The following is a 17,389-nucleotide window of genomic DNA, read 5'->3' as shown; positions in this document are numbered from 1 at the left end:
ATAAATATATAAATAAAAATAAAATTAAAAAAAGAAAAGAGAAGGAAAGGAAAGACAGGGGGGCTCTGAGACTGAGCACGGTGGCCCATGCCTGTAATCCCAGCACTTTGGGAGGCTGAGGTGGGTGGATCACCTGAGGTTAGGAGTTTGAGACCAGTCTGGCCAACATGGTGAAACCCCATCTCTACTAAAAATACAAAAATTAGCTGGGCGTGGTGATGGGCACCCGTAATCTCAGCTACTTGGGAGGCTGAGGCAGGAGAATCGCTTGAACTCAGATGGTGGAGGTTGAAGTGAGCCGAGAGCGTGCCACTGCACTCCAGCCTGGGCAATAGAGCAAGACTCTGTCTCAAAAAAAAAAAAAAAGAAAAAGTCGCCAGGCCAGGTGGCTCACGCCTGCCTGTAATCCTAGCACTTTGGGAGGCTGAGTGGGGGTGGATCGCCTGAGGTCAGGAGTTTGAGATCGGCCTGGCCAACATAGTGAAACTCTGTCTCTACTAAAAATACACAAAATTAGAGGCCAGGCGCGGTGGCTCACACCTGTAATCCCAGAACTTTGGGAGGCTGAGGCGGGTGGATCACGAGGTCAGGAGTTCAAGACCAGCCTGGCCAACACGGTGAAACCCCATCTCTACTAAAAATACAAAAATTAGCTGGGCGTGGTGGTGGGCGCCTGTAATCCCAGCTACTTGAGAGGCTGAGGCAGGAGAATCGTTTGAATCTGGGAGGTGGAGGTTGTGGTGAGCCGAGGTCATGTCATTGCACTCCAGCCTGGGCGACAACAACAAAAAGAGGGGGCTCTGTGCCAACATGTCTCTGAAGATTGATTTAACCTATGCACCAGTTGTTGCTTTAAGTTGCTGTATTTTCTGTCTTCGGTGTCTCTGGATGTAGGAGCCCCCTGCTTTCTCTGTCCTCAGAACTCCATGCTGGGTCCCCCACATGTTTCTCCTTCCCTAGGACAGCAACAAAAACACACAATTTTCCCCTCCCTAGCGGGTCTCCAAGTCTCCTGATTCCTGAAACTGCCTCAGACTCCCCCTAGAGGGAGGGAGGCCCCTGAGGCTTTCTTGCCATCATAGCCCCTTCTGGGCCTCCGTTTCCCCTCTGTAACCTGATCCTAGTACTTGGATAAACTCCGGTTGGGGGTGGGGAGTTGTCTGTTACCTACCTGAAATATCCTAGACATTTGGGGTACTGAGCATTTATCTGGGGTTAAATAAAATCTTTACATCTTAAGACATTCGATTGACCAAATTGAGCGTCCTGGCCATTTCACTGATGGGGAAACTGAGGCACAGAGCGGTCCTCTTGCCAGCACAAAGTCAAGCATCTGGGCGCCCAATATTAGCCAGCGGCGCCCCCTGGTGGCGCGCGTGGGAGACACGGCGGGGCGCCCTTCTCCGCGGTTGGCGGGTGGGTTGGAGGGGTGGCATCCTCCCGCCCTGATGGTCCCACTTAGGGCACCTCGCCGGGAAGAGCTCGTCCTGCTGGTCGGGACTCCGAGCGTACTGGGAACACCATACCCAAGCCTAGGGTTCGATCCCCGCCTCCGGAAGCCTTAGTATCCATCCCTACCCTCTGCCTCCCTCTTCGCGTGCCTGAATATTTATACAAGATGCAGGCGTCATCACAGCCGCCCTCGGCTTCCAGAGCAGCTGGCTTCGTTCGTAAATATTATAACCACTCAGAATTCATCATCATCACAGTTAATGATAAAATTCCATAGTGCCAGAACTAAAAGTCATCCGGGTTCACGAACTTGGTGCATTTCCTTCCAGACTTTTAAAAGGCAGAGATTTAGGGAATTTTTTTCCCAAGATTTTTCCCCCAGTCCCCTTACAAAGTAATACGTGTTCGTTGTAGAAAATTTGGGAATAATGGAAATGTATAAAGAAGGAAATAAAATTCTGCTGTATCTCCACCCATAGATTATCTGCAGTATTTTGCCTTATTTCCCTCCATTTTTTCTACATCTGTTATAAGATATTCATATTTCTTTTCTTTCTTTTCTTTCTTTCTCTCTCTTTTCTTTTTCTTTTTTATTTTTATTTATTTATTTATTTTTTTTGAGACGGAGTCTCGCTCTGCCGCCCAGGCTGGAGTGCTGTGGCCGGATCTCAGCTCACTGCAGGCTCCGCCTCCCGGGTTCACGCAATTCTCCTGCCTCAGCCTCCCCAGTAGCTGGGACTACAGGCGCCCGCCACCTCGCCCGGCTAGTTTTTTGTATTTTTTAGTAGAGACGGGGTTTCACCGTATCAGCCAGGATGGTCTCGATCTCCTGACCTCGTGATCCGCCCGCCTCGGCCTCCCAAAGTGCTGGGATTACAGGCTTGAGCCACCGCGCCCGGCCATTCTTTTTTATTTTTTTAGGTGGAGTATATTTAGTAGAAACGGGGTTTTAGCATGTTGACCAGGCTGGTCTTGAACTTCTGACCTCAGGTGATCCACCCGCTCGGCCTCCCGAAGTGCTGGGATTACAGGCGTGAGCCACCATGCCTGGTCCCCCACTGGGTTTTAAGTTAGTGTCTTCTTCCCCAAGAAGTCGTCCCTGGACCCGTATCTGGGATACTTTTTTTTTTTAATTTTTTTTTTTTTTTTTCTTGAGACAGAGTCTCCCTGTTATCACCCAGGCTGGTGTGCAGTGGTGGTGTGATCTCAGCTCACTGCAACCTCCGCCTCCCTGGTTCATGCGATTCTCATGCCTGAGCCTCCCAAGCAGCCTCCTGGGACAGGCACCAGCACACCAGGCTAATTTTTGTATTTTTAGCAGAGATGGGGTTTCACCATGTTGGCCAGGCTGGTCTCGAACTCCTGACCTCAAGGTCAAGAAGTGATCCTCCTGCCTCGGCCTCCCAAGGTGCTGATATTACAGGTATAAGCCACCGCGCCTGGCCAGATTTTTATTTTTATTTGTCTAGTGTAGACGATAGGGTGGGGCCATGGGGAGGCCTCTGGACTTTCCTCTGAGTGGGGCCGGCCTGGAAGCCCAGCCCCTTCTCCCACCAGCTGTGTCTCTCCTGCCACACAGAAAATGCCCCAAGCCCACAGCCCCTCCTCCAGCTCAACCATTTCTAATTCCAGAGCCCAGTGCTGCTCTGGATAATCAAGGGCTTGCATTCTTTTTAAATTTAAATTAAGTAATTATTTTTTTTCTCTCTTTTTTTTTTTTGAGACAGAGTCTCGCTCTGTCGCCCAGGCTGGAGTGCAGTGGCCGGATCTCAGCTCACTGCAAGCTCCGCCTCCCGGGTTCACGCCATTCTCCTGCCTCAGCCTCCCGAGTAGCTGGGACTACAGACGCCCGCCACCTCGCCCGGCTAGTTTTTTGTATTTTTTAGTAGAGACGGGGTTTCACCGTGTCAGCCAGGATGGTCTCGATCTCCTGACCTCGTGATCCGCCCGTCTCGGCCTCCCAAAGTGCTGGGATTACAGGCTTGAGCCACCGCGCCCGGCCGTAATTAATTTTTTGAGACAGGGTCTCACTCTGTCGTCCAGGCTGGAGTGCAGTGGCGCGATACGGTTTCCTACAGCCTCGACCTCCTGGGCTCAAGTGATCTTCCTACTTCAGCCTCGGGAGTAGCTGGGACCACAAGCACGCGACACCACACCCAGCTGATTTTTAAATTTTTTGTAGAGACGGGGCCTCCCTATGTTACCCAGGCTGGTTTCCAATTCCTGGGCTCAAGCGATCCTCCCGCCTTGGTCTCCCAAAGTGGTGGGATTACAGGCGTGAGCCGCCTCACCCGGCTATTTTTACTTTAAAATACTACGTCAGTGACAGAAGCTTTTGCACATTCTCGTGGCTCACTTTTCTCTTCCTGGGGAAAAAAAGGAAGGAGGTATTTCCGAGAGAACCACCCATGTAGGAAGCGTGCCTTTGGGCGATCAGGGAGCTGAGTAGCCTAAAACCTCCTCCCCTCCAACGAGGCCGCAGGCAAGGGCTTGGAGGAGCTGCCCTGGAACCCCCCACAGAGCACGGACTACCGCGTGGGCGCGGAGGGCGGGGAGAATGGGAGGTGGATTTCTTTTTATTTTCTTTTTTGTTTTTCTGAATTTTCCCAATCTCTCCGCAGTGGATTCGTGATACTTTTATAGTCCGAGTGGGGGAGGAGGGAGCCAACTTGTTACCCTAAAAAGAAAAAAAATAAATTTCCCAAATGCAAACGGTGCGGGGACATGGGGTTGGGCGTCCCAGTACTTCCAGGGCGTTGGGGGCGGGCTGGGGACGGGGTTGGCGGCGGCTGGGCCTCGAGGCGCTAAGTTATTCTGGTCTCTCCGCGCCTCCGCAGCTGGCGAGCTTTTTATAAACAGGACGAGTCACCCCCAACACACACACACTCCAGCCCCGCCTACTGGGAGGTGTGGGGAGAGAATCTAGGGGATCAGGACTCTCCAGGGGGCCACACACCCCTGGAGGGTTTGAAAGCTGGAGTAGAGGGCGCAGGAGACCCAAAGTAGGGGCTGGGGTTTCGGGCTCCTGCCCCCTCCCCAAATTCTGACTTCTTTCCCTGAAGATTTGGAGGAATAAACGATGGACCATCTTAGCTCCCAAAAGGCTCCATTTGCTTTCCCAGGATGGAGGGAGGGGCGTCTCCCAGCCCCCGGGTCTTTGAACCCAAGCATTGAAGGGCTGGAGGCTTCGGCTGGTGCCCTCCCTGTTTCCCGGGGCATTTACCGCAGGCTTTAAGGGGTTTCCAGGACAGGTCGCTTCTCTGTCCCTGCTAAACCTTTTCTTCGAATTTTCCTCTTGATGACGGGGCGCAGGGAGGGGAGGGGTTCCCAGAGAGTCCGTCAGCCCCTTCCTCCTTTTCTGGGAATGGTGGGGAGAGGTGGCTCTCTTGACGTCTACTTCTTTCTTTTCAAACCTCAGAAACGGGGGAGGGGTGGAGTCTTTGCTAGCCCCTCCCTCAGTGGGGGTCTTACGCCTCGGGAATGGGACAGGGGTCCTTCTTGACCCCTGTTTATTCTTTTGTATTATTTTGAACCCCATTTGTGTGAGGGCATAAAACATCTCTTGGGCCTCGGTTTTTCTTTTCTGCAATTGGGAGTCAGGGGCATTTACCAGGTGTCACAGCACCTTGGACAAGACGGTGGCCTCAAGAGTCCCTACCTGGGGTGGGCGCGGGCGGGTAAGGGAACCGCCCCTCGAAGACCGGGGCTCAGCCAAGGCCTCAGCCTCTCGACCCTTCAATCGCCCAGATGCCACCATTGGACAGGAGGAGGGAGTAGACAATCGTTGATTGGCTACTCCGCCCGTCGCTCGAGGGCTTAAGCCAGTGAGAGAACGCTGAGGGGCCCCGCCTCCCCGAGGCGGACGAGAGGCGGAGTCGGCCGCCGCGCCGCTCCCGCCCCTACTGGATGCAAACTCTAGGCCCCGCCCCATTTGCGCGTCAATCTGCGCAGGAGCCCCGCCCCATCTGGCTCCGCGTGCGTCAATGGGCCACATCTCTACGCGTGGCTCCGCCTCCGGATGGCGTCACGGGCTTATCTACATGTGAGGCCCCGCCCCTCCCTTTGCAGGACGTCACCGAGGACTGCAGGGGCCTGAGCCGCTGCCGCCGCCGCCACCGCCACCGCACAGCCAGCCCCACATCAACGCACAGGGGGCCCTGTCACCGCCACCGCCAAAAAAGTCACTGCCGCTAGGGTCGCCGTTGCATCGGTTCAGGGCAAGGTGAGCTCCTGCGCGGCCGGGTGTGCTCAGATTCCAAGCACCTGCATAACCTTCATTTGACTGATGGGTTGACTAGGGTTGAATGAGGGGAAGGATGCGGCGGTCGCGAGGCTAGGAATGGGTAGGGCCTGGGCGCCCCACTCCTGTCTGATCCTCACCTCTAACCCCCCCAACCCCCCTGCTCTGCGGCGGAGGGGGAGGGGAGGCGAGCTCCTTGCGGGAAGCTGTGCGCGCGGGAGGCTTTTGCGTGCGCGTGCGCGTGGTGTGCACACGCGTGTGCGCGCCTGCCTGTGTCAGCAGGTCTGTGTGTACCCTTGCGTGTGTACCTGGATATGCTCGTGTGACCCCGTGGGGGTCTGGGCCTAAGTGTGTGCGTGTTGCATGCGCGTGGAGAAAGACGTGTGGACCGCCTGTGCATGCATGGCCCGTGCATACAAGCACGGGGATCCGTGTCCGTGTGGGTGATGTGCACACCCTGCATGGGTGGAGGGGCCTGTGCTCACGGGTGGTTTGCACATTTCTATAGGCGAGTCGGTGTGCAAACAGGTGTCTACTTTGTCCTGTGCATTCCAGTGCGTTCACACACTCCTGTATGTACGGATGAGCGTGTTTGAGGCTGTGTGCACGTGAGCGTGTGCTTGCCCCGCCTGTATCATGTGATGCAGCGGCCTTGGCCGGAGCTTTCCGGCCTGGAGGTTTGGGGGAAGCGGGGGCTGCAGATGCGCGTCCTCGAGGGACCATGCACGCAGTGCACGTGGGGTATTGCGGCCGGGTTCTGAGGACCATGAAAGATTGATGGGGGGCGGAGCCAGCTGCAGTCATCCCCTCTGGGCTCAGCCCTGGGTTTAGGGTTACAGCCCCACCGGGGGCACAGGCCTTTTGGAGGGGGCTGCTGGAGTGTCCCCATCGGCGACTCTTTGAGCCCCTCCTCCGAAACGTCCAGGATTTCAAGGTCACAGGCTGCCCTCTGCTGGGGGCACCACCAATTAATACTGGGGTTCCTGATGGGATAAGGGTGTTCTCCATATTCTGGCCGTTTTCTGGAGCCCTCACCATCCTCTGCCTGGGCTTGAGCACATGAGGATGGAGAGAGCCCCCCTCACGGCTCTCCTACACCCGGTATCCCCAGATGGCATCCGCCACAGATTCACGCTATGGGCAGAAGGAGTCCTCGGATCAGAACTTCGACTACATGTTCAAGATTCTCATCATCGGCAACAGCAGCGTGGGCAAGACGTCCTTCCTCTTCCGCTATGCTGACGACTCGTTCACGCCTGCCTTCGTCAGCACCGTGGGCATCGACTTCAAGGTCAAGACCATCTATCGCAACGACAAGAGGATCAAGCTGCAGATCTGGGTGGGTCCCAGCTGGAGGGCTCCCGCCCGGCTCCGTCTGATTCCTGTCCTTGGAAAAGCAGCCCCAGCCTTGTCTGTCTCTTTCCTGACTGGAGTCATTCACTTACACACTGGGCATTTATCAGGTGCCCACTATATACCAGGGGCAGAAACAGACAGCAACTGTGTTCTCCCATAAGCGCCTAATCCTTGTCCCTCAGTTTCCCCATCTTCAAGTTCTTCCATGTATGAGGTTTCAGCTGGATCTTGGTCCCCATTCTCTTTTTTTGTTTGTTTTTTGAGACAGGGTGGTCTTACTCTGTCATCTAAGCTGGAATGCAGTTGCGTGATTACGGCTTTCTGCAGCCTCGACTTTCCAGGCTCAAGCCATTCTTCCACCTAAGCCTCTTGAGGAGCTAGGACCACAGGCGCCTACCACCACGCCTGCTAATTTTTTTCTTTTTTGCAGGGTTTGGCTATGTCTGCCCAGGCTGGTCTTGAACTCCTAGGCTCAAGCGATCCTCCCACCTCAGCCTCTCAAAGTACTAGGATTACAGGCATGAGCCGCCCCACCTGGCCTTGTTAGTTTTAAGAGACAGAGCCTCACTCTGTTGCCCAGGCTGGATTTGAACTCCTGGGCTCAAGCAATCCTCCTGCCTTAGCTTCCCTAGTAGCTGGGAGTACAGGCAAGTGTCACTGAGTCTGGCTTCCTTTAGTTTTTAAACCTACAGCTATATTCTCTCTATCTTCGTTTGGCTTGATTTTTCTCCTTGGTCCTTGTCACTTTCCAATATAGGATACATTTACACTATTCTTTTCTCTCTCTCTTTTTTTTTTTTTTTTTTTTTTGAGACGGAGTCATGCTCTGTCGCCCAGGCTGGAGTGCAGTGGCCGGATCTCAGCTCACTGCAAGCTCCGCCTCCCGGGTTCACGCCATTCTCCTGCCTCAGCCTCCCAAGTAGCTGGGACTACAGGCGCCCGCCACTTCGCCCGGCTAGTTTTTTGTATTTTTTAGTAGAGACGGGGTTTCACCGTGTTAGCCAGGATGGTCTCGATCTCCTGACCTCGTGATCCGCCCGTCTCGGCCTCCCAAAGTGCTGGGATTACAGGCTTGAGCCACCGCGCCTGGCCCTCTCTCTTTTTTTTTAAACGGAGTCTCGCTCTGTCGCCCAGGCTGGAGTGCAATGGCATGATCTCTGCTCACTGCAACCTCCGCCTCCTGGGTTCAAGCGATTCTCCTGCCTCAGCCTCCTGAGTAGCTGGGATTACAGGCACCTGCTACCATACCCAACTAATTTTTGTTTTTTTAGTAGAGATGGGGTTTCACCATGTTGGTCAGGCTGGTCTCAAACCCCTGACCTTGTGATCCACCTGCCTCGGACTCCCAGAGTGCTGGGATTACAGGTGTGAGCCACTGCGCCCAGTTTACACCGTTATTTTCTATTTCCCACACTGGGTGTCACTTAGCAAGGGCAGGAATTTCTGCCCATCTTGTTAACAACTGTGTCCCCAGTGTCCAGTTCAGGGTATGGCAAAGATCAGTGCCCAGTCCATGTTTGTTTGTTTGTTTTTTGAGACAGAGTTTTTGCTCTGTCACCCAGGCTGGAGTGCAGTAGCGCAATCTTGGCTCACTGAAACCTCCGCCTCCCGGGTTCAAGCGATTCTCCTGCCTCAGCCTCCTGAGTAGCTGGGATTACAGGGGCTCACCACCACGCCCAGCCAATTTTTTTTTTTTTTTTCAGTAGAGACAGGGTTTCACCATGTTGGCCAGGCTGGTCTCAATCCCTGACCTCAGGTGATCCACCCACCTTGGCCTCCCAAAGTGCTAGGATTACAGGTGTGAGCCACCGCTGCACCTGGCCCCCTGTTTGTTTTTTTGAGACAGGGTTTCACTCTGTCACTAGGCTGAACTGCAGTGGTGCAATCTCACCTTACTACAACCTCTGCCTCCTGGGCTCAAGTAACCCTCTCACCTGAGTCTCCTGAGTAGTTGGGACTACAGGTGTGAGCCACCACACCCTGTTCATTTTTGTATTTTTTGTAGAGTTGGGGTCTCGCTATGTTGCCCAGGCTGGTCTGGAACTCCTGGGTTCAAACCATCTGCCCAACTCAGCCTCCCATAGTGCTGGGATTACAGGTGTGAGCCACAGGACCTGGCACGGTAAATGTTTGTTGAATGACTCTGTAGAATAATGGAGCAATCATATATTCCGAGCACTGGTGACCTAACCTGCTCTTCCTAACACTTTGTGCCTCTGGGCAAGCTCCTACTCCTCCCAGGGGGCTGAACTGGATGATATCAGAGCTCATTTCCTCTCCCAGGGCCTTATGTGTGGGTCTTCTCTGACCTTCATCTCTTCCTCCCTAGGACACAGCAGGGCAAGAGCGGTACCGGACCATCACCACCGCCTACTACCGGGGCGCTATGGGCTTCATTCTCATGTATGACATCACCAATGAGGAGTCCTTCAATGCAGTGCAGGACTGGTGAGTGCATCCCACTTGCTCTTTTTTTTTTTTTTTTTTTTTTTTTTTTTCTTTTCTTTGAGAGAGGGTTTTATTCTGTCACCCAGGCTGGAGTGCAGTGGCATTATCAGGGCTCATTGCAGCCTCGACCTCCTGGGCTCAAGTAATCCTCCTGTCTCAGCCTCCCAAGTAGCTGGGACTACAGGTGCATACCACCACACCTGGCTCATTTTTTGTATTTTTAATTGAGATGGGATTTCGTCATGTTGCCCAGGCTGGTCTTGAACTCCTTGGCTCAAGTGATCTGCCCACCTTGGCCTCCCAAAGTGCTGGGATGATGGTCATGAGCCATCGCTTCTGGCCTTGCACACTCATTCTGGGGCCATTGTCTCTGAGCCAAACTTTCTTCAAAAAATAACAAATAAGGCCGGGCGCGGTGGCTCAAGCCTGTAATCCCAGCACTTTGGGAGGCCGAGACGGGCGGATCACGAGGTCAGGAGATTGAGACCATCCTGGCTAACACAGTGAAACCCCGTCTCTACTAAAAAAAATACAAAAAACTAGCCGGGCGAGGTGGCGGGCGCCTGTAGTCCCAGCTACTCGGGAGGCTGAGGCAGGAGAATGGCGTAAACCCAGGAGGCGGAGCTTGCAGTGAGCTGAGATCCAGCCACAGCACTCCAGCCTGGGCGACAGAGTGAGACTCCGTCTCAACAACAACAACAACAAAAATAACAAATAAAAGGTAGGAGTCTGGGAAGGATTTCAAATGGAAAAGTAAAACTATAACCATGTAGAAAAAAATATCTGCAAGCGCAGGGTGGAGAATATAGAGACTATAAGGAGAGTTGGCATGGCCGGGCGCGGTGGCTCACACCTGTAATCCCAGCACTTTGGGAGACTAAGGCAGGTGGATCACCTGAGGTCAGGAGTTCAAGACCAGCCTGACCAAAATGGAGAAACCCCATCTCTACTAAAAATGCAAACATTAGCGGGGTAGTGCATGCCTGTAATCCCAGCTACTTGGGAGCCTGAGGCAGGAGAATCGCTCAAACCCAGGAGGCAGAGGTTGCAGTGAGCCAAGATTGCGCCATTGCACTCCAGCCTGGGCAACAAGAGCAAAACTCTGTCTCCAAAAAAAAAAAAAAAAAAGGAGAGTTGGCATAGGTTAGAGGTTGCAAACATTTCAATTTTCTGCTCAGAAGTAATAACTGTTTTGTTTTTTTTTCTAGAAATAATAACTTAAAAAAAAATTTCTAGGCTGGGCACAGTGGCTCACACCTGTAATCCCAGCACCTTGGGAGGCCGAGGTGGGTGGATCTTGAGCTCAGGAGTTCTAGACCATCCTGGCCAACATAGTGAAACCCTGTCTCTACTAAAAGCACAAAAAATTACCCAAACGTGGTGGCTCATGCCTGTAGTCCCAGCTATTTGGGAGGGTGAGGCAGAAGAATCACTTGAACCTGGGAGGCAGAGGTTGCAGTGAGCCTAGATCGCACCACTGCACTCCAGCCTAGGCAACAGAGCAAGACTCTATCTCAAAAAAAGAAAATTTCTGGGCTGGGTGGCTCATGCCTATAATTCCAACACTTTGAGAAGTCAAGGCAGACAGATACTCCAGCCTGGGCAACAGAGCCAGACTCTATCTAAAAAAAAAACAACACAAAACACAAAAGCAATAATGGGTCAATGGGGGCTGGAGTGGGGTGAACGAGGGGCACATGGGGGAAAAGCATGGTGGGGAGGATGGAGGGCCAAGCTTCAGGGTCTTTCTCCCTCGGACAAGGACACGGGTTCCACACCAGCCCGTCAGGGTGGAGCTGGGATCCTCCAAGCAATAACCTGTCCCCCTCTGGCTGCATCCTATAGGTCCACCCAGATCAAGACCTACTCGTGGGACAATGCCCAGGTGCTGCTGGTAGGAAACAAGTGTGATATGGAGGATGAGCGGGTGGTGTCATCAGAACGTGGCCGGCAGCTAGCTGACCACCTTGGTGAGTGCCCAGCTGGGCCAGAGACCCACAAGGCTAGAAAAAGGACACTAAGAGAGGGGAGGGCTCACACCCAAGGTCTTACAGCTAAGCCAGGTAATTCACACTTTCTGCAAACTAGCCTTCATCCAGGAGCCATTTGTGTCGGATCTTGAGGGATGTGTAGGAGTTCACCATGCAGAAAGTTTAAGGATTGATTCTGACACTCATTGTCCAACGCTTTGTTGGGTGTTGCTGGGCTCTAGAGGCATCTAGGGAGGCCTCAAGGGACCCCTGAGGTGGAGGGAGGGACCTGGATGAGAGGAGCCCATGAGAGGAGCCAGGCTTCCTGGAGTGGTGGGCAGTGGACTCTAGAGCTTGGAAGAAGGTCTTTCAGGCAGAGGAAGTAGCTTGGGCAAAGGCTTGCGGTGAGAAAGATCCTGTGTGTTTTGGTGATAATTTCACAAGACTGAAACATGAGGGTCAGCTGGAGGAAATGTAGCCGATCAGAGAGGGCCTCAACCATATGCTGAGAGGCTGGGACTCTTTGGAGGGCAATAGGGAGCCACAGAGGGTGTGTGAGCAGGGGGAGGTCACGGCTGGATTTGAGTGTCTGAGGCTTCCAGGGCCAGTCTATGGTGCTGGGCTGGACGCTGCAGGGCATGTCTTGCCAGGTCCTAAGGACAACGAGACACAGTTTTCGGAAGGAAGGGCAGGAGGCCAGGTGCACTGGCTCACGCCTATAATCCCAGCACTTTGAGAGGTGGAGGTGGAGGATTACTTGAGCCCAGGAGGTCGAAACTGCAGTGAGCTATGATCACGCCACCATACTCCATCCTGGGCAACACAGCAAGGCCCTGTCTCAAAAAAAAAAAAAAAAAAAAAAAAAAAAGCAGGAAATGCAGAGCTGACCCAGTTCAACGTTGCTTCTCTGTGGGATTTGTCAGTACCTTCAATAAGCTACTTGGCACTGGGAATCTCCAGTGTTTCCTTTCCTCAGAGAAGCATCTCTGGGAGTTGGCATAGGGCGTGGCCAGGGTCCTCATCTCTGCCTTCCCTGACCACAGGGTTCGAGTTCTTTGAGGCCAGCGCCAAGGACAACATCAACGTCAAGCAGACCTTTGAGCGCCTGGTGGACGTCATCTGCGAGAAGATGTCCGAGTCATTGGACACGGCAGACCCTGCGGTCACAGGCGCCAAGCAGGGCCCACAGCTCAGTGACCAGCAGGTGCCACCTCACCAGGACTGCGCCTGCTGAGAGCCACCCCACCCCCTTTCCCCTCTTTCCCGTCTTCCCCACCTTCCCCCAACTACCTGGGCCTGACCTGGCCCCTACCAGCCATGGGCACAAGACCCCTACTCCTGACTTAGCCCGTCACCCTTATTTATTATTGTAGCTATTTATTTATTTATCGAAGATGTCCCCCAGGGGCCCGGGCTCCCCTGCCCACCCCAAGCCCTGCCCATCCTGTACATATAGCCCTTTCCCCACTCAGCCGTGGTGTCTCGTGGCCCTGTGAACTCACCACTCACCCTCCTGAACCCCCTCGCCTTTTTTTTAAATTCACCCCCAACCACAGTTGTCAGTTGTGAAGAGGGGGCCAGATGACACCCTAGAGCAGGCTGATCGGGCAACGGGAGGTGGCCAGGCCTGCCAGTCCCTCGGCTCTGCCGCGGTGGGCCGAGGCCGCTGTTGGGGGTTTCCCTGTGCGGACCATGGGGGTCAGAGTCTGGCCTGCCGGGCTCCTCTCCCCCAGTTTTCTCTTTTGGTGGGGGGCTGTGCTGTGGGTATTCACCACCCTGGGACCCCTCCCCCTACCCACCAGACCTGTTCTGACCTCATGAGTGTCAAACGTGCCCCCCAGTTCCTTAGGAGATGTCAAGACAACACTACACACACCCAATAAAGCGAATGGACCACGTGTGTTCCTGTGAGCACCGGGCCCTGCCCACCCTGGTTTTGACCATCCACAGCATTTTCTTTTGTTATTTTTATTTTTCAATATAAATAGAGACAGGGTCTTGCTATGTTGCCCAGGCTGGCCTCGAACACCTGGCCTCAAGCAATCCTTCCACCTCAGCCTCTCGAAGGGCTGAGATTACAGGTGTGAGCCACTGCGCCCAGCCAGCAGTTTCAATTACATTACAGAGATAATTTAATGGCATTTCCATAGTTCACGACCAGGGAAGGAAACACAGAGGCTGCCCGGCCCTGCCTGAAACTTTTGGGGGCCGACTCCAGGCCTGAGCCTGCTCTGAGGGGATCGGCCACATCCCCGCCTTAGTCCCAGGACCTGAGGGAGCTCTGGATCGGTGGCTTGGCCCAGAGCCAGGTGGACGGCAGTGTTGAGGGGTTGGGGCTTGGGACTGGTTGGCAGGGTGAGCCCCGTGCTGAGTCCCAAGTGGGACATCTTGGTCACAGGTCGTATGAGGTTCCTGCTGAGAAGGGCTAGGGGATGATCATCCATCTTCACGGGTGTGTTCCAGTTGGGGAAACTGAGTCCCAGAAGTGCGCTTGGGAAGGACGGCTCAGCCCAATGCCCGGGAGCTGGAGTGGCGCTGGGACGTGGCCCAGGACCCGAGCTCGCTGCAGGGGCCCATTCCCCTTCTGGTAGAGGGGATGGTCTGCCAGGAGTCAGTCTTGCATCTAGTCCCGGAGGTGGACAGTTCAGTCTGCTCGGGTGTCCAGGGCCACACAGCCTGGGGATGTCAGAGGAACTGGGCTCTGTCCACACAAGACAAGGCATCTGGTCAGAAGCCTGGCTCATCCCTCCTGGTCCCTCCTAACTGAGCCCTATCCTACCTGCCCTCGGGCCAGACGTCAGCCCTGCTCAACAGACATGGCAGGGACCTGGCTGAGGTCGCATCAGACAGCACAGAAGGGCTGGGTTTTGTTTTTTTTTTTGAAACGGAGTCTCGCTCTGTCACCTAGGCTGGAGTGCAGTGGCATGATCTCGGCTCACTGCAGCCTCTGCCTCCTGGGTTCAAGCGATTCTCCTGCCTCAGCCTCTCAAGTAACTGGGATTACAGGTGGGTACCACTAATTTTTTGTATTTTTAGTAGAGAAGGGGTTTCACCAGATTGCCCAGGCTGCTCTCGAACTCCCAATCTCAGGCAATCCACCCGCTTGGGCCTCCCAAAGCGCTGGGATTATAGGCATGAGCCATGGCGCCCAGCCGGGGCTGGGTCTTAACGGCTAGTGAGGAGCTCTCCACCAGCCCACTGTTGGGTAAAGGTTGCCTGGAGCACAGGGGACTCCCATTCTCCAGGGTGGCTGGCTACACTGCCACTTGTAGCTCACACGTGTAGCCCCCTGGGGAGTCCCCTGGGTGCCTGGTATGCCCTCCACACTCACCCGGTACTTCAAGTACGACAGGTACGTGTCCCAGCCCAGCGTCAGGCCGTTGATGTAGGTGACTCGAAATTGGGGGGGCACGAAGAGGAAGTTCACGAACTGTGCAGCAGGCCACACGCACCAGTCTGCCTGCGGGGAAAGGCGGGGAATGAGGGGCGGGGCCGGAGCTGGGTGGGCGCGGAGCGTCCATGAGGGGGCGAGGCCGGACAGGGGCAAGGGGCGGGTGCTCCCACCTTGTAGAATTCCCAGAACTTCTCCCGCAGCTCCTGGCAGCTCTCACCCACTGTCTGACCCTCCATGCAGCCAAGGCCTGGGAAGGAAACCAAGAAATCAGAGTGTTAGAGGCCAGGAAGTACTGTTGAGATGACAAGATGGGCTGACGATGGAGGGCGCGGGGTTGGGCCCCTGAGAGCCCGCGCCCCCCACCCCGGGCAGAGGGACAGGGACTTTCAGATGGGAAGGACAGAGAATTAGGGTAGCTGGTGTAGGGACAAAACAGAGCAAGTCAGTCCCAGTGAGAGACAGAAGTCATAAACATATAAACACGTGCCCCAAAGGAGACACACCCTGTAGTTGAGTCAGTTGTATTACTTTTCCATCACAGACCAGGAAGCCGGCCTGGGAGGTGGAGAATGAGAGACTCCTCTATTAATACTGCTGTCTTTACCGAGCCTAGGGCTGGCACCGTTGCACCTCATGAAGTCCAGCCTCAATTTCTCTTCGTTCAGGTCTTGGAGCCTTTGCATTAGCTGTTCCCTCTGCCCGCTGGTTCCCTTTTCACGTCTCGACTGAGTGTCATCCCCTTCTTTTTTTTTTTTTTTTTTTTTTTTTGAGACGGAGTCTCGCTCTGTCTCCCAGGCTGGAGTACAGTGGCCGGATCTCAGCTCACTGCAAGCTCCGCCTCCCGGGTTCCCGCCATTCTCCTGCCTCAGCCTCCTGAGTAGCTGGGACTACAGGCGCCCGCCACCTCGCCCGGCTAGTTTTTTGTATTTTTTTAGTAGAGACGGGGTTTCACCGTGTTAGCCAGGATGGTCTCGATCTCCCGACCTCGTGATCCGCCCGTGTCGGCCTCCCAAAGTGCTGGGATTACAGGCTTGAGCCACCGCGCCCGGCCCCCCTTCTTTTTTTTTTGTCTTTTTTTTTTTTTTTTTTTCCTTTTTTTGTGGAGAACAGGGTCTCGCTATATTACCCAGGCAGGTCTCGAACTCCTGGGCTCAAGCTATCCTCCCGCCTCTGCCTCCCTGAGAGCTGGGATTACAGGCGTGAGCCACCGCGCCCGGCCTTTCTTTTTTTTTTTTGTTGTTGTTTTTGTTTTTTGTTTCTTTTTGTCGTCCCCTTCTTTGGGAAATGCTCTCAACCTCCCGCCCAGGACGGCCCCAGCAGATACTGTAGGAGGGACGAGGTCCCTCTTACACTCGCCAGTGTTCACATCGGCCGAATCTGTCCCGTCCCCGCTGTGACCTGGCTCCTAGTTCGGGGCCACCCAAACAGGGGGCACATTGGAAATGCACCTCTGCATCCTTCTTAACACAAAGCTGGCTCCACCCCTCGCCACCTATGAGAGGCAAAGCCTAGGCTTAGGAGGCTCCTTACCCAAGAAGTACCAGACGCCCAGCAAGGGAGAGGCTACCAGCTGATCCACGAGGACCTTCTTGAGGACATTTGGGAAGCCTCGGAGGCCAGACGCAGGGAATAGACGGTCCAGCGACAAGTACCAGTAGTGCAGGAAGGGACCCATGCTGCAGCCCACCGCAAACATGCTCGCTATAAGAGTGTAAGTCAGGGGGCTGGGTTAGGCCGGCAAATTCTCCAGTCCACTCCCTCCCTCCCTGCCTAAGGCCTGGGTAAGCCCAATGCCATCCCGGAGCCTCAGCCTCACCGAGAAAACCGGAAGAGCCCACCCGTGCATTCTTCCACTACAAGCCCCACCAGCAGGCGGGGCTCCAGAGGCTCCTAGGTAGTGGGTAGAGACCCCCGGGGGTTGGGAGGTGATGAAGACCCAGGGCTGCGGGAGACAGACACCCGGAAGAGGCGCGGTCAGGGCAAGGGTCCTGCGGGGGACTGAGGCCACGGGTCAGGGGTCACGGCCAGCAGTCGGGTATCGGGATCAAAGGTCGCCCGGGGTGAAGGGCTAAGTAGCGTGGCGTCCTCACCGGAGCGCCGCGGGTCGAAAACCTGGCCGGGCCGGGCACGGATCTCCCATGACTGGCGCAGGCCATCACCGGCCGCCATGAGCGCGCCGCAGCCCAGCGTGTTGGTGACGAGCAGCGCGCGGCCCTGGAATAGAAGCTGCCCCGCGGATAACAGGCGGCGCAGACGGCGCCAGCCACCCCGCGCCATAGCCCTCGGGAGCCAAGGAATCCGCGCGCCGCTCTGCTCTCGCCGCGCCGACCAGTCGCGAGTCACAGTCGATCCCAAATTGCCCGCCCCTCCGGCATCCCGACCAATGCATAGGGATCTTCAGTCCGCAGGTCCGCCCTGAGCCGCGCCGCGTCCACCATTCGCAGGCAGCCTCGGAGCGCCACATTGCCCGCCCCGAAGCGTATTGACCAATAAAAGGCAGACGTTCTATCCCAAGGTCGATCTCCCAGT

At 55.0% G+C, this 17,389-nt stretch overlaps 2 protein-coding genes and 1 long non-coding RNA gene across 3 annotated transcripts; 1 reads left to right on the top strand and 2 right to left on the bottom strand.

Annotated features, from left to right (window-relative positions):
* Nucleotides 1-4,010: 4,010 nt before the first annotated feature.
* Nucleotides 4,011-4,861, bottom strand: LOC135968441 (uncharacterized). Its single transcript, XR_010583245.2, has 2 exons — nucleotides 4,676-4,861; nucleotides 4,011-4,129 (listed from the first exon to the last, which is right to left on the bottom strand). It is a non-coding gene; the product is annotated as an uncharacterized lncRNA (long non-coding RNA).
* A 655-nt stretch (nucleotides 4,862-5,516) lies between these two features.
* Nucleotides 5,517-13,413, top strand: RAB3A (RAB3A, member RAS oncogene family). Its single transcript, XM_045380632.2, has 5 exons — nucleotides 5,517-5,674; nucleotides 6,804-7,031; nucleotides 9,378-9,496; nucleotides 11,342-11,466; nucleotides 12,510-13,413. The coding sequence occupies exons 2-5, from the start codon at nucleotides 6,804-6,806 to the stop codon at nucleotides 12,698-12,700; spliced, it is 663 nt and encodes a 220-aa protein (XP_045236567.1). The 5' UTR covers nucleotides 5,517-5,674; the 3' UTR covers nucleotides 12,701-13,413.
* Nucleotides 13,414-13,418: 5 nt separating this feature from the next.
* On the bottom strand, nucleotides 13,419-17,201 carry MPV17L2 (MPV17 mitochondrial inner membrane protein like 2). The gene is made up of 5 exons (XM_005588428.4): nucleotides 16,951-17,201; nucleotides 16,391-16,561; nucleotides 15,031-15,107; nucleotides 14,798-14,926; nucleotides 13,419-14,167 (listed from the first exon to the last, which is right to left on the bottom strand). The coding sequence occupies exons 1-5, from the start codon at nucleotides 17,135-17,137 to the stop codon at nucleotides 14,111-14,113; spliced, it is 621 nt and encodes a 206-aa protein (XP_005588485.1). The 5' UTR covers nucleotides 17,138-17,201; the 3' UTR covers nucleotides 13,419-14,110.
* Between the last annotated feature and the right edge of the window lie 188 nt (nucleotides 17,202-17,389).

Source organism: Macaca fascicularis, chromosome 19 (genome assembly GCF_037993035.2).
Source record: "Macaca fascicularis isolate 582-1 chromosome 19, T2T-MFA8v1.1".
Taxonomy (NCBI): Eukaryota; Metazoa; Chordata; class Mammalia; order Primates; family Cercopithecidae; genus Macaca; species Macaca fascicularis.
This window is presented reverse-complemented; position numbering and strand designations above follow the sequence as displayed.

Coding starts and splice junctions, on each gene's coding strand:
- MPV17L2 (XM_005588428.4), bottom strand. CDS start 17,137: ATGGCGCGGGGTGGCTGGCGCCGTCTGCGCCGCCTGTTATCCGCGGGG. Junction 16,562..16,950: donor TTTCGACCCGCGGCGCTCCG/GTGAGGACGCCA, acceptor ACACTCTTATAG/CGAGCATGTTTGCGGTGGGC. Junction 15,108..16,390: donor GGGCGTCTGGTACTTCTTGG/GTAAGGAGCCTC, acceptor TTTCCTTCCCAG/GCCTTGGCTGCATGGAGGGT.
- RAB3A (XM_045380632.2), top strand. CDS start 6,804: ATGGCATCCGCCACAGATTCACGCTATGGGCAGAAGGAGTCCTCGGAT. Junction 7,032..9,377: donor GGATCAAGCTGCAGATCTGG/GTGGGTCCCAGC, acceptor CTTCCTCCCTAG/GACACAGCAGGGCAAGAGCG. Junction 11,467..12,509: donor GCAGCTAGCTGACCACCTTG/GTGAGTGCCCAG, acceptor CCCTGACCACAG/GGTTCGAGTTCTTTGAGGCC.